This window comes from Asparagus officinalis, chromosome 5 (genome assembly GCF_001876935.1).
Source record: "Asparagus officinalis chromosome 5, Aspof.V1, whole genome shotgun sequence".
NCBI lineage: Eukaryota > Viridiplantae > Streptophyta > Magnoliopsida > Asparagales > Asparagaceae > Asparagus > Asparagus officinalis.
The window spans coordinates 112,583,580-112,598,221 of NC_033798.1; the positions used below are offsets into that span (position 1 = coordinate 112,583,580).

The 14,642-nt window shown below is 41.7% G+C and overlaps 1 protein-coding gene and 1 long non-coding RNA gene across 2 annotated transcripts; one reads left to right on the plus strand and one right to left on the minus strand.

Annotated features, from left to right (window-relative positions):
* On the minus strand, positions 10,172-11,272 carry LOC109842399 (myosin heavy chain, striated muscle-like). Its single transcript, XM_020411279.1, has one exon. The coding sequence runs from the start codon at positions 11,111-11,113 to the stop codon at positions 10,172-10,174; it is 942 nt and encodes a 313-aa protein (XP_020266868.1). The 5' UTR covers positions 11,114-11,272.
* Positions 11,934-12,774, plus strand: LOC109839872. The gene is made up of 3 exons (XR_002246756.1): positions 11,934-11,998; positions 12,076-12,136; positions 12,229-12,774. It is a non-coding gene; the product is annotated as an uncharacterized LOC109839872 (long non-coding RNA).

Here is a 14,642-nt window from a genome sequence, read left to right on the forward strand (position 1 = left end):
TGCCATCATTACCTAACACGAACACCATATTCACAACTCATTTGTCAGTAAAATCAGTCTTAAAGCTTGTGAATACCCCTCAACCCAAGTTAAAATTCTAGTGCCATAATGAACCATTTGTCTCCGAAAGCTAAACTACTTCACAAATCAAAGAGTAAATAGTATTCATACTTAAAAACATAATATTTAAAGATGCTAATATACAGGCATAGAATGCTGACAAGCCAACAGATAGAAATATCTAAAGATTATAGGAAAATTTAAAATATAATATTTAAAGATGCTAATATACACACATACAATGCTGACAAGCCAACAGATAGAACTATCCAAAGATTATAAATATCCAAAGATTATAGGACAAATCCATATAATTTAACTTTCCCTGAGTAGCTCCATATCCATAAATTTTGTTGTAGAAACTCATCAGCAATAACATGGAAACATTTTCAAACGCTTGTGAAATGCTCCTAGCAATCTTATATGGAATTCCAGTGAAACAGTAAAGCACTTTTTATATAATATATAAAACATAAGCTACTTGGATAGAGATAAAAATGCACATACTAATGGAATAACAAATACATCATAACAGTAATGCAGAGAACCTAACATAAAAACATCCATGATTTGTATAAACTTCCACATGTAGGCGTCAAAAATTGCCTATAAGTTCCCGCACACAGCTCGAGGCGTAGAGAAGACGATGAACGTCATTATCCAAGTCAAGGAGGATTATCTGACGTCAACAAACGCATGAAGCGAGTTGACAAAGCATGCAAATCAACGGGATGGTACAATAACGAATAAGCGACTAGACCTGGAGTTACGTTTCACCCAAAAAGGAGTAAGCACCACTCGTGTCTTGCTCATCCCATGAGTGTCTCGCCCATGGGAGGTTGTAGAGCTCTTCGTGAGCTTTCTAACGCACCTTGGATCACTTCATTCTAAGATCGTACGAGAGAGTTAGAGCCAAAATACCCGAGACCGTTCAGACCGTTATACACCAGCGAGACACAGATTGTGTCTCGGAGAAGAATAGAGATTTTGGCCATGATATGATTCTAATCTGAAGAAGCTCAAAAGACAAAAGTTATAGATCTCTCCTCTAACTTTCCAACGCATCTTGAATCACTTTATTCCGACATCGTATGAGAGAGTTAGAGTCAAAACAACAGAAGACACAAAGGCTGTCTCGGCCAAGGCCGAGACTGTCTCCGGCCAGGAATGCTATTTTTACCCATTTTTTCGCCCGGAAATCTGTTTTTCGTTAAGGTTTCGGGATTTCTTTATCCAAAAGCCTTACCTACTGATTGGAGGCTATATTTGAATATGATAAAGTGGTTACAACTAAGGATGAGATCGAATCGGTCGTTCTTATCCGAAAACCAGGCTCCCGAAACCTATAAATACAGCCCTAGGGCCTTCATTTGCACAGATCCGGGATTCTAAAGCCTTGGCGAAGCCCTGTCAAATTGAAGAGTGATGAGCACAAATTTCAGAGAGGAGGAAGTGATCTTGGCGAGTTCTTCAGCATAAGGAGGGGAAGAGTTCGAGAGATTTGCATCCATTCATCCATTTCCTTGAGATCGTACCTAGCTGCGATTCTCAAGAAGAGTGATTATCTCGTTTTGCCGAGATAGTTACTTTAATTTCTTGTCTCCTTTGCGAGGGAACGAAATCTTTATATTGGATCTGATCAGTCGGTGGTCCACGGATAAACCCCGACACATGCTAAGATCTCACGCAAACAGCGGGTGATAAACGTCCACTGTGTGTGTTTTCAAAAAGTTATAATTTTTATTTTCATTTGTTAAGATCATTGTAACGATTAAAGTTATGATGAGTCCACTAATGAAAGAACCAACTTTTCACCAAAACACGCTGACGATCACAGTGGGAGCCAATAGTCTCGTCGCCGAGGCTGTCATGCTGCAACTGAAGATCAAGATCCCAGTTGATTCAGAAGTCGAGTACGAGTTCGATGAAGCCAAGTTTGAGAAATATTTCTCCTCGTCCTCATCAGAATTCTCCTCTCCCTTCAAGTGCGGAAAGATCACGTCTTTGAAGGAGGCGTATTCGCCGAAAAAGGCTATAAATGACTCTGCTCACCATAACTCCTCCCCAGTAAAGGAGTTGTTCAATCAAAGTACGTCAACTCTGACGAAGAGGGCTCGTCAGAGGCGACGCCAACGCCAAGCTCGTCAAATTACCAAAACGTTGGAACAAGTCGATGAAGTTTGCTACTACGCAGACTTGGAGTCTAGCAAGCGTCGGGTAACCAGCCGCCCCAACGGCAAGTTGCTGCTACTTCCACCGAACCATTGAAAAGAGGATGAGTTTTTATCAAAAGGACTCGTTCAACCTTGAAGGTACGCATCCAAAAACGACGCGCACGTGCTGCCGAAAAGCTCAAGGCATGCAAAAGGAAGAGGTGACAAAAAAACCACCGAAATCCAAACAAGTTTGGGTGTCGAAGGCCGAAATAGCGCCGAAATCAACTTAGAAAGCCTTCGATTTCGTTCCTCTTGATCCCGCACATTCGACGAAGCCCTACAGTAGCGTGGATCTGTCCAAATTTAAGATTTCAATGAAGGATCGCTTGGGTCCTTTACACGAAGATCGAGGCAAAACTATGGTGAATAAAACCCGAGTAATTCCTCAGGCCGGGGGTCATACAAACACTTCCGTCAAGCCAAAGGTCATTCAAAGGTGTCCCGCCACCTCTAAACAAACCGGGGTACCTCGTTGTACATGTTCGTGCATCGTGCACAAGAGGACTCTTGGCATCGATCGCCCGGGGGTTCATATTGAAACCCAGGAGCCCGTTAATACCTCACGCTCATAAGGGGATGGTTCTAAACGTGTGATTCCTGATGTGACATTGGATCGTTCAAAGGCGACAACAAATCGTTCTGAGAATATCATCAAGGTTTTTCTTCCACAAAAGAAAATGTGCCCGTCAAAAGACAACGTTATACTTGGGGTATCACACCAACAAGCGATGGATTGCTCCAATGAGCTGTACCATCAGCCTGAGGGTGTGAACAAATCCCAAAAGGATGATGTCCGAGAAACTAACTCTCACTGTCCATATGAGAGGCTTATCAGGATGATATTATTAAAATATAGCTGCCCCAGAATTATTTCACAAAGGGTCTCGATATTCGAGAAACTTGTCACCGAGGCGTTGAAACCTAAGCCAAGACGTTTCCACGAGAGAAAATCCACTATTCAGGATGATGAATTCCCTGAAATCACCATTAATATGGTTGACAAAGGAAAGTCTATCATTACTTCAAACGGCTCTAATCCTGACTTTTCTCTCGGAAGGAAAGCCAATTCAGGGATAGCCCAACGAATGTCTCAGCTCCAGCTGGAAGCTATCGGACATAGGGGTTACCCGAGGATGTATGAAGGACTATCTTCGGAAGACGAACTGTCAGATACTTGCTCCGCAATTGCCTCCAACGACACAATGTCCAGCATGGGGGAAGCAAGAGAATCGTTCATGATCACTCCTGACCTAGTGACCCAAATGCTTCAAGAAGCACTGGCTAAACAACAAGAGGAACTCAGGGCTGAAATGAACTCTGAGATGGAGTTGATCATGCAGCAGATGAAAGAGTTACAGGCTCAATAACTTCAACCACCATCTGAGTCCAGTCAGCGGGCTAAATCAAACCGTCACACTCAGAATGTCGCAGTTGACAGCGATCCAAAAGTGGAGGAAGTACCCCACGAAAATACTAGGGATGGTCCAATCACATCCCTCCGTAACACTGGGGGTGGTTCAATTGCATACCTCGATATCGCTGGGGGTGGTTCAGTTGATCTTTCTCGACATCCTTCGAAGAAAGATGCAGACGAGGACAACAAGATGATGAAAGAGCTGGATGATAAGGTCAACACATTGTTATCAACTTAAGAAGTGAAGAGGACCGACATTCCGTGTCCATATCCAAGAGACTGGGATTCAATCCCGTACCCGACGAAGTTTAATCTAATTAACTTCACGTCGTTTGACGGGAAAGGTTCACCCACTCAGCACATAATTTACTTCAAGTCCCACCTAAGAGTGATCTCCGGGAATGAACCCCTGATGGTTCAGTCATTCGTTGGCACCATTCACGGGGTCACATTCGATTGGTACCGACGCCTCTGTTCGCTGGAAAAATTAAGTCTTTCTTCGTTGTTGATATCATTGCTATCTCAGTTAACAACTTTATGCGTTACAAAGATCCGGTCTTTTTATAAGATCCGGTTACAATGAAAAATCAAAGAAAACAAAGTAAAGATTACAATTTTTTCCTTTTGTGTCGAACGAATCGCGAGCTCCTGTTTTGCGGTCACTCGCTTTGTGTGGGTTCTTTGCCTGCGCCGGGGTTATTTGCCGTGGACCACCGCGTGATCTCGATCCGGTCGGATCTACACGATATGACGGGTAATATTCCACCAAGGGAATAATAGCCGGGAGGGATTGTTTCACCAAGGAAACAACCGCTCGAATCTCGGGATCTAAGAACCAAGCTTAGATCCGGAGTGTGATCGTGTAGATCTCAAATCCAATCCTCTCGAACTCCTGCCTTATTTGGCGTTGGTGATCGCCGAGCACCGGATCTGAAAGTCCAAGTCTCCAAGCCTTCAAAGTTGTGATCTTTTTTAGATCTGAGTCTTCAATCCAGCAGGGCTTCGCCTCTCTCCAAAATTTCCAACCCCCTGAAACAAATGAGCACAAGGCCTATTTATAGGCACTCGAAACTGTGCCTTGGGCACGAAACAGGGCCTAGCCACCCATGGGTGGCCCTTGGCCGAGCCACCCTGAGGTGGCTCGGCCTTGGCCGAGCCACCCTGAGGTGGCTCGGCCTTGGCCGAGCCACCTTGGGGTGGCTCGGTTCAAAGCCGAGTCCCCCGGGGTTTGGGCTTGTGTTCGTTTCGTGGTTCGGATTCCGTCATTCGGGTTCGATTATTCGTGATTTGATTTAGACTTCGACTCGGTTGTGTGGTTGACTTGTTCGGATTCGATTTGTTGATCCGATTCCTGATTAGGCAGTAAGTCCACTTCTGAGTTCAAGTCCGAAGCTTGATTTCGATTCGATCACGATTCGTCCGAGTCTGTATTTGGTTGAATGACTCATTGATGAATCAACCCGTTGGCTTGATTCCGCACGTGAGTGGATCCATTCCATTGTTTACGTGCGGTTCATCGGCTTCGTAGCCTTGTTATCCCGCTTCCTCGCGTGTCGTTTGGCTTCGGTGTTGCGGATTAACGATCTTGTTTGGATACGTCGCCTGATGGTTCGTTCTGTCGAATCGGCATCGTCGAGCTGTGTAACGGGACCTATAGGCAATTTTATACGCCTACAGCCTCAAGTCGGGGAGTATCAATAACTGGGATGACATGGTGAGCTCATTCCTCAGCAGTTTCTTTGACTATGACACTGAAGTATCAATTGGAACACTTCTGGACGAGAAGTAGAAGGATGAGGAATCAGTTAACAGCTTTATCAAACGCTTCCGCGATAAGATAATGAATTGCAGAGATCCCGTTACAGAGAAATTCATCTTGTATACATGTCACAACAACCTTTCTATTGATGTCCTAAAAATCCTGGGGGTCGTGTCATCCACCACATGGAAAGAATTAAAATTGCGTGGTGAACAGAACGAACACTTTTTCAAAAGGAAGAAAGCCGAGAGAGGCCAACCGACGACCAAGGCTCTTGCAACCGTTGTCGATATTCATCAACAGCAACCTTGGAGGCGACAAAGGACTCCTAATTTGAGGTTCCAGGAGGAGTACTCTTTCGAAGATGATGAAATTCCAGCTATTTTCAAGTACCTCATTGCCAACGACAAAATCAAGCTGTCACCGATCATAAATCAGGAGGAAGCAAACAAGACATCAGATCCAAAGTACTGTGCGTACCACATGAAGGTACATCACCCCACCAAGAATTGTATTACGCTGAAAACATCATTCAAGCCTTGGTTGACGCTGTCGTCATAACGCCGAAGTAAGCCGAGTGGGAAAGGGATCCTCCGACAGATATATGAGTTTAAACTGCTCCCCGATCCTCCAACGGGTATACGAGATTAAACTGTTCCCCTATTGCTAACGGAAAGTTCTTGGAGGATACTACACACAGTATTTTTAAAGATAACCCGGTATTAAGATGATCAACATAAAGATAACCCGGTATTAAGATGATCAGCATACTTCCACTGTGATTCACGGGAAGTTCCTGGAGAATATTACTCGTAATATTCTTAAGGATAACCCGAGACCAGCTAACCATTCAAGGTGAAAACCGATCATCGGAATAATTTATTCTTAATCATGATAAAAAATGATTAAGAACCTCCCACAATAACTATTTAATCATTTCCAAGATGATTAAAAACCCTCTCACTGTGACGTTTAGAGCATTCTTTCGTTGAGATGAGATTCAATGACTTAATCCAATCAATCTTTCCTCACAAAACCCCCCACAATTAAATTATGGAGTGCTTAATGACTCATGATCCTCCACCATAAAATCCATCACCGATCAAATCAAATGATGGTAGGTCCACCAAAATTCTTCGTGTTTGAATCCATCCGAACTCCTACTGTTGGGCTTAATGACTTAATCCAATCAATCTTTCCTCACGAAACCCCCACAATTAAATTGTGGAGTGCTTAATGACTCATGATCCTCCACCATAAAATCCATCACCGATCAAATCAAATGATGGTAGGTCCACCAAAATTCTTCGTGTTTGAATCCATCCGAACTTCTACTGTGTCCAAACCTTTAACACTCCCACTGTTGGGCTCTAACACGACACCCCCCTCTTCGTGTTAAGTCCTTGTCACTTGACACCGAAAACCTATACTGAGTGATTTGTACAAGTCAATATTCCCACTGTTATTTGTATCTCCACTCCCACTGTTTCTTGGTCAAACCTTCTATAGTTAGGACCAGAGCCAAAATTCTCTTTTAATTTTTTCAATGAACGATAGACCCACTTTCAAAGCCGGATTTTCCTTTCGATAAACGAAAGACCTCCACCCAAATTGAACGATCAAAATCAATAAAAGTTAGGGTCGTCTCAAGCTCCCACTTAATCAAACATTTCTACAGTTAGGACCAAAATTGGATTTTTATCTCGATAAACGAGAAATTCATTTTCAGATTGGGTGATCAATCCTATAAAAGTTAGGGTTATCCAGATCTTTTCGATTCTAGGAGTGGAGATCCTACTCTTAGTTTCACCTTCCAATATTCTCAAAGTAGAGATCCCACTTTTAGTTTTTTCTGGATCATGAAGATAAAATATAAAATTCTTCCTCTTTAGTTTTGGAAGATAGAATATAAAATTATTCTTCTCTCGCATTGGGTTCGTCTTTGCCCCAAGAGAAGACACAATCTCTCAACATCATAAATCCATGTCTCTCCTGCATGGGGAACTTTATCTCGACTCCTAAACAGAGATAAGTCTACGTCTAACACGCGTTACCGGTTAGTCTTTCACCATGAAAAGACATCAGGATCCATGCCTGAGGGATGTTATCTCAATCCCTAATTAGAGATAATTCTGTATCTAACACATGCTGTTGGTTAGTCTTTCACCGTGAAAAGACACCAGAATCTGTTTGGGGGACATTATTTCGATCCCTAATCAGAGATAAGTCTACGCCTAACACGCGTTGTCAGGTGGTCCGTTCCCGTAAAAATGATAAAGTCTATGTATTCAAAATCGTAGCACCCAGTCTAAGAGAGTTAACTCTCTTAGTATAATGTTACATACAGAACAAACTTAAACAATCTGCATGCTAGCCTAACTCAAACGGTAGTCGATAAAGGTTCGTTAAATCCGTTGAGAGCTGAGGGTTTGCCAAAAATCCTATAATTATTGTGCTTACTTATTCTAAACAGAATGAGTAATCATAATAAGGTACAAAAACTACTGACGCACCAACTTCACCAGTCGGTCTCGTGACTTGAACATCGGGAAGAACATCAATTCCAACCGAAGTCTCCACGAGGAACCTTGGACGCATTCGTAATAATAGTTGTATCAGCTCAAATTGCTGATCCTACAATTTAAAACTCCCCTATGGTTAAGAAAAGACTGACGACCACTTCAGGAGAAGATCCGTATCTCCAGATGAACCAACATCAATGGTTGGTCCTACAGCCTCTACACTTGGGCCTGTCACTCCCTAACGCCGGTCAACGCATTACGATGAAAGTCAACGTTGGTCAACTTGTTATAATGAAGGCCTATGCCAGTCGATACGTCGATAATTTTCGTCAAAACAAGGCTCAGATCAATCCCAGGTTAAAGGATAATCCCAGGGAGTTCGATCGCGATTCAGATGTGAATCCCCGATGAAGATAATCGGTTCAACGTCGACTCAACGACACGAGCTAAGCTCAGAAACCAATACATCAATTTCAATTCGAGACTTCGACAATGGTCAGACGATAAACGCAACACCGGAGGAATTTTAGCTATTCGACAAAATACTGAATAGACTGAGAACTGAAGAAGTCAAAAACTGAAGTCAGTTACAGGTCCTTTTATGTCGATTGAAGGTTAGGCCTACCATATCTAAAATATTCCAGCATCCTCTATAAAAGAATATGGCTGAAACACTTTGGAGTGGGTATCTGTAAGCGTTAAAAATTATCTATAGGTTTTCGCACGCAGCTCGAGACATAGAGAAGACGATGAACGTCATTATCCAAGTCAATGAGGATTATCTGACGTCAACAAACGCATGAAGCGAGTTGACAGAGCATGCAAATCAATGGAATGGTACAATAATGAAGAAGCGACTCAACCTGGAGTTACATTTCACCCAAAAAAGAGTAAGCATCACTCGTGTCTTGCTCATCCCTTGGGTGTCTCACCCATGGGAGGTTGTAGAGCTCTTCGTTAGCTTTCTAACGCACCTTGGATCACCTCATTCCAAGATCGGACGAGAGAGTTAGAGCCAAAATACCCGAGACCGTTCAGACCGTTATACACCAGCGAGACACAGATTGTGTCTCGGAGAAGAATTGAGATTTTGGCCATGATATGATTCTAATCTGAATAAGCTTAAAAGACAAAAGTTGTAGATCTCTCCTCCAGTTTTTCAACGCATCTTAAATCACTTCAGTCCGACATTATATGAAAAGTTAGAGTCAAAACAACGGAAGACACAAAGACTGTCTCGGCAAAGGCCGAGACTGTCTCGGCCAGGAATGCTGTTTTTACCCGTTATGTCTCCCAAAAATCTGTTTTTCGATAAGGTTTCGAGATTTCTTCATCCAAAAGCCTTACCTACTGATTGAAGTCTATCTTTGAATATGATAAAAGTGGTTACAACTGAGGATAAGATCGAATCGACCGTTTTTATCTGAAAACCAGGCTCCCGAAGCCTATAAATACAGCCTTAGGACATTCATTTACATAGATCCGGAATTCTCAAGCCTCGGCGAAGCCCTGTCAAATTGAAGAGTGAGGAGCATGGATTTCAGAGAGGAGGAAGTGATCTTGGCGAGTTCTTCAGCATAAGGAGGGGAAGAGTTCGAGAGATCTGCATCCGTTCATCCATTTCCTTGAGATCATACCTAGCTGCGATTCTCGAGAAGAGTGATTATCTCGTTTTGCCGAGATAGTTACTTCAATTTCTTGTCTCCTTTGCGATGCAACAAAACCTTTATATTTGATCTGATCACTCGGTGGTCCACGGATAATCCCGACACAAGCTAAGATCTCACGCAAATAATGGATGATAAACGTCCGTTGTGTGTGTTTTCAGAAAGTTATAATTTTTATTTTTATTTGTTGAGATCATTGTAACAATTAAAGTTGTGATAAGTCCGTTAATGAAAGAACCAACTTTCCACCAAAACACCACAAAATTTATGAACACAAACATAACATGTAAATTTCATAAGCATTTGAACCGTAAAATTTGTTATCCCGTGACAAGCACCATATCTGTGAATGTTCTCAGTCAAAATTTATCAGCGGCAACACAAAAACTGTTTTCGTAATCACAAAGAACAACAATCATCACTCGGCAAACTTTTCTTTGCCACACACAAAAGCTTCTAAAATTAGTGAAATCTTCAAAATATGAGATCAATCAATACCAAAAAATTCCATGAAATTCAAATCTCATACCCCTTTACCTCTGCTTTGCATTGCGGAGATAGAATGCAGTCAGAGCAACAGCAACAGTTCCAGTTGATGCTGCTGATGCTGCTGCTGCCGCCACCATTGCCCATGAAATCTTTGAAGCATCTGCATCTGCTAGAATCTCCGTATTACTACTCTTTTCACTATTCAAATTCTTCGCCTTTGACGAAATCTCATCAATCTTTTCTTGGAGTTCAGAATTCCTCTTCTTCAGCTCCTCGACGGTCTTCTCCAACTCCTCCTCTGTCCCAGTCTTCTCACCAGCCAAATTCTGCTCGAGCTCTGAATTCCTCTCCTTCATCACTTTAACAACCTTTTCCAGCTCATGCTCCCTCGAAACCCTAATCTTAATGGCCTCCTCCATCGCTTCTCGACCTTTACTCACAAGCTCGTCAATCCTCACCTCCAGCTCCGACCTTCTCTCCTTCAAATCTCTTTCTGCTATCGCTCTCCTCTCATCAGAAACCTTGACCTCCTCCTTCAAATCCCTAACCTCCGTCTCCTTACTCTCCCTCTCCGCATCAAGATCCACAACCTTCGCCTCAAGATTCTTGACCTCCGATCGAAGCCTATTCACCTCGATCTCCGCCTCCTCAGCCACCAAAGACGCCGAAGAGAGATCCTCTTTCGTGCGAGTGAGCTCGCCTTCGAGGTACGACGCGTGGGCGGCGAGCGCCTTACTTCCGACCTCCGACTTCTCCATCTCGGCGAGAACCTCGTCGAGGCGGCGCTGGATCTCCGATCGATCGCGGCGCAGGACTTGGATCTCTTGGTGGAGGATCTTGATCGAGGCGTCGTCGCCGGATCCCTCGGATCCGTTCGGGGTCTCGAGATCATCATCGGAATCGTTCCATTCTTGATCCTGCTTCCGTTCATGATCGCCGTCAAGGGTTAGCGTCCCGTCGGCGGCTTTGAGATCCTTGGAATCCATTTATTTGGGGAAATTTTGTTGGGATTTTTGGGGGAAAGAAAGGAGTCGAGAAATGAGAAAGGTGGCGGTGGGAAAAGGCGCTTTAAAAACCAAGAAAAGGACAAGGATTGGACGGTTGAGGATCTTGTAGGCTATCTAGGGCCTTGGTCCAAGATTTCTGGAATTACTTGTTTCCCGATCCATAATAAAATACAACCTGGCCCATTCTTGGACGTTGATATTGGTCCGTGCCCAATTAGGTGCGAAAAATAAATAAACATTGTTTATAAATTGGGTTGCGTAGATAAATCAAAAGGGACTTCGATTGCCCATTATGGTTAAAAAAGCAAAAATAAACTAGGGAACAGCGCATCGAAGAAGAGACATAGGGACTAGGGAACTAGCAAAAATAAACGAGTTTTTTCTTCTATATATCAACTTTCATTTTAATGATATGCAACAATTACATGTAATACTCTATAGATGGAATGGGAGCCCTACACCACATTTCTCGATCATCTACCCCCTATATGCACAGAATACCCAGTTATATGGAGAGCCAGAGTTCCTCTAATATGTTTCGAGATAGTAGAAATGCATGTACCGGATCGCGTGCTTCGACAATTTGGTCTTGCACAACATGTTCTGCAATTTGTTGAAAAAATGGAGAGGAAGGCGAAGAAAGGAGGCCATCAAAAGGACTGGGCAGATGAGCATCAAAATTATATACACAGATGGAATGATAGACATTTTTGTATTGTTGAGCAAATCGAGCCAACTCCCCAGGAATCAGATTACTACACTTGGTATTGGAGGATAATTAGAAGATGGATATTCCATGCAACCACATCCCCGGTTGAGTTGCAAAGAGGATATGTGCCTCGGGGTATAGATGAGAGAGAATTAGTAAGTATTTTCAAATTTATTCATTTTTATTAGTATTTTTCAATATTGCTAAATTATATTTTTTAAAAAATTTACAGGTATCAGCAATAGATGATGTTCAAACTATTGCAAATCGTGGCCTGGAATTGGCTCGAGCAGGTAATATAGAATTAAATATAAAATTTACATTTTATAATTTGAATTTTACAGTAATTTTTACATTTCGGATTTTTTTGAAGTATCTCTCGCAGGTACATATCCCGAAGCACAGAAACATGCATCAATATATCAGTCGATAATGTAGAGGCTTCACCAAGCCTTACATCGAACTCATGAAGACCTTCATGATGGACGAGAGGTAGCGCAATTAGTATACACATGTCAACCACGACAAAGACGAGGACGACGCAGAAACGACAATGAAGCTGGGCCTTCCCAACGTGTTGACGACGGAGCTGGACCGTCACAACCACAAACGCAACCGGATCATGAACTCATCGAAGGTCGGGATGGAGGAGGCCGAAGACAAAGGAGGAGGAGAAGAGTTCTTGGATGTATATAAGCTAATCGGTATTGTTATATAAATTACAATCCTATTTTGATATGTACATTACAAACGTATTTCAGGACAATAGATGGTTTTTGGATTTGTAGCGGAGACTGTGGTGTGACTTATTAGATTTGTAAGTGGGTTTGTGGCGTGATTTGTTGGATTTGGATTCGTAAGTTTGTGGTGTATTTTATGATTTTCAGATTTGATATATGTGTTTATACAGGGAATTAACATATGAGTTTGTATAGGGAATTGATATATGTGTTTATGCAATGGTGTAATTTATGATTGTTGCATTTGAAATGAGTTTGTACGGGGAATTTTCCCGCAGCAGAAATACATTGTGCAGGAATGTAATGTGCAGGAAATACACGGGACTGCTAGTTCCGTGTATTTCATTGTGCCCAGGAAGTGCACGGGACTAGCAGTCCCGTGCATTTCAGTGAGCACTTGGTTCCTTGCTCTCTGTAAAATGCACGGGACTGCTAGTCCCGTGCATTTCAGTGAGCACTTGGTTCGTTGCTCTCTGTAAAATGCACGGGACTGCTAGTCCCGTGCATTTCATTGTGTATTTTGAAATACACGGGACTAGCAGTCCCGTGTATGTCGTAAAAATTTTCTTGCAGCAAAACCATTGTGTATTTTGAAATACACGGGACTAGCAGTCCCGTGTATGTCGTAAAAATTTTCTTGCAGCAAAACCAACCCTTTTCAGAAGAAAAGGGTCGGTTTTGCTGAATAAAATGAGATAAGGTCGATTTTGCTATTTAAAATGCTAAAAATGTTGATTTTGAAAATTTGTCCTTGATTTTTTAGATAGGTAAAAATAAGGAAAGCTGCCAAAAATGTTAGTTTTTTGGTAGTTTTTCCCTAAAATCACTTCTATAAAAGGTGATTTTGGGGGAAAGCTGCCAAAAAACTGACATTTTTAACAGTTTTCCACCCTTTTACCTATCAAAAAAATCAATCCAAACAGCCCTTAAAAGAAAAAGAAATGTTTTTTTTTAACTATATTGATGATTGATATGTTTGCACGAGAGGTTAAATTAGAAAATCAAACTTAAGCAGACTATCCTGGATTGTTTTAAATTTTAATAATAGTATAATGAATTCTGGATAAATGAGTAAGTTACACGAAATTTGTCTTAAATTTACGAGATCGACATAAAATCCATTTAAATATTTAACCACAACCTTTCGGGCGTGTTTGAAAAACCCTTTAAAAATGGGTTAGGACAAGGCAAGTTTTGAGTCTTTTTATTTAGGGGCTGTTTGGTTCGCTATTATAAGGGGTGGAAAACTCATAAAACCCCTCCACGTCAGATTTTTAGCCCTCCATGTCAGTTTTTTTTTGTTTTCGTCTATTTCTTTGTGCCGCTTTGGTTCGCTCAGATGGAAGAGAGAAAACTCTGCTGAAATCGCCGCCAGTTCAGATTTTTTTCCCTCTCCGATTTCCTTCCCCAACCGAGTGAAATTGATAAAAACTCTGCCACATCAGATTTTTTTCCTTCTCTGCTTTGTTTACAAAAGTTTTCCTTTTTTTCTATGCGAACCAAACATAAGAAAAATAAATACATTGGTTTCTCACCATTTTTTATGTGCGAACCAAAGCAAAACAATCTATTTCTTGGAAAAGTTTGAAAAACTCAAAACTTGTATTTCTTTACATGGAATTGCATTTCTCTATATCAAGGAAACGAACCAAACAGCCCCTTATTGGCACTAATCGATTTAGTTTTGGCCCCATTTTTGGTTGTTAGACCAAAAATGATGTATAAAACTTTTTTTTTACACCACTCCTCTCTTCTATAAAAAAGAACAAGTTTACCTCAAAACTAAGTGAGGATCACTCTTAGCCTAATTTAAGAGGTTTTCCAAACAAGCCATTTGACTTTCTCTCTTTTAGAGAGTTTTTAGGATGGTTTCTCCCCTAAAGCTTATAAGTTGCGCTCACATTTGGTGGGGTTTAGGTTTTATCATAAAGGCTTATAAACTTGTATAGATAGAAAAGTATTTTGCTCAGTCAAATCTAGCTTATTTAGATAAGTTTATAAGCTAGCTTTTTAAAAGTTAGGAAACCCCGACCACAGCCGAATGATTATCATGCTCTTT

Coding starts and splice junctions, on each gene's coding strand:
- LOC109842399 (XM_020411279.1), bottom strand. CDS start 11,113: ATGGATTCCAAGGATCTCAAAGCCGCCGACGGGACGCTAACCCTTGAC.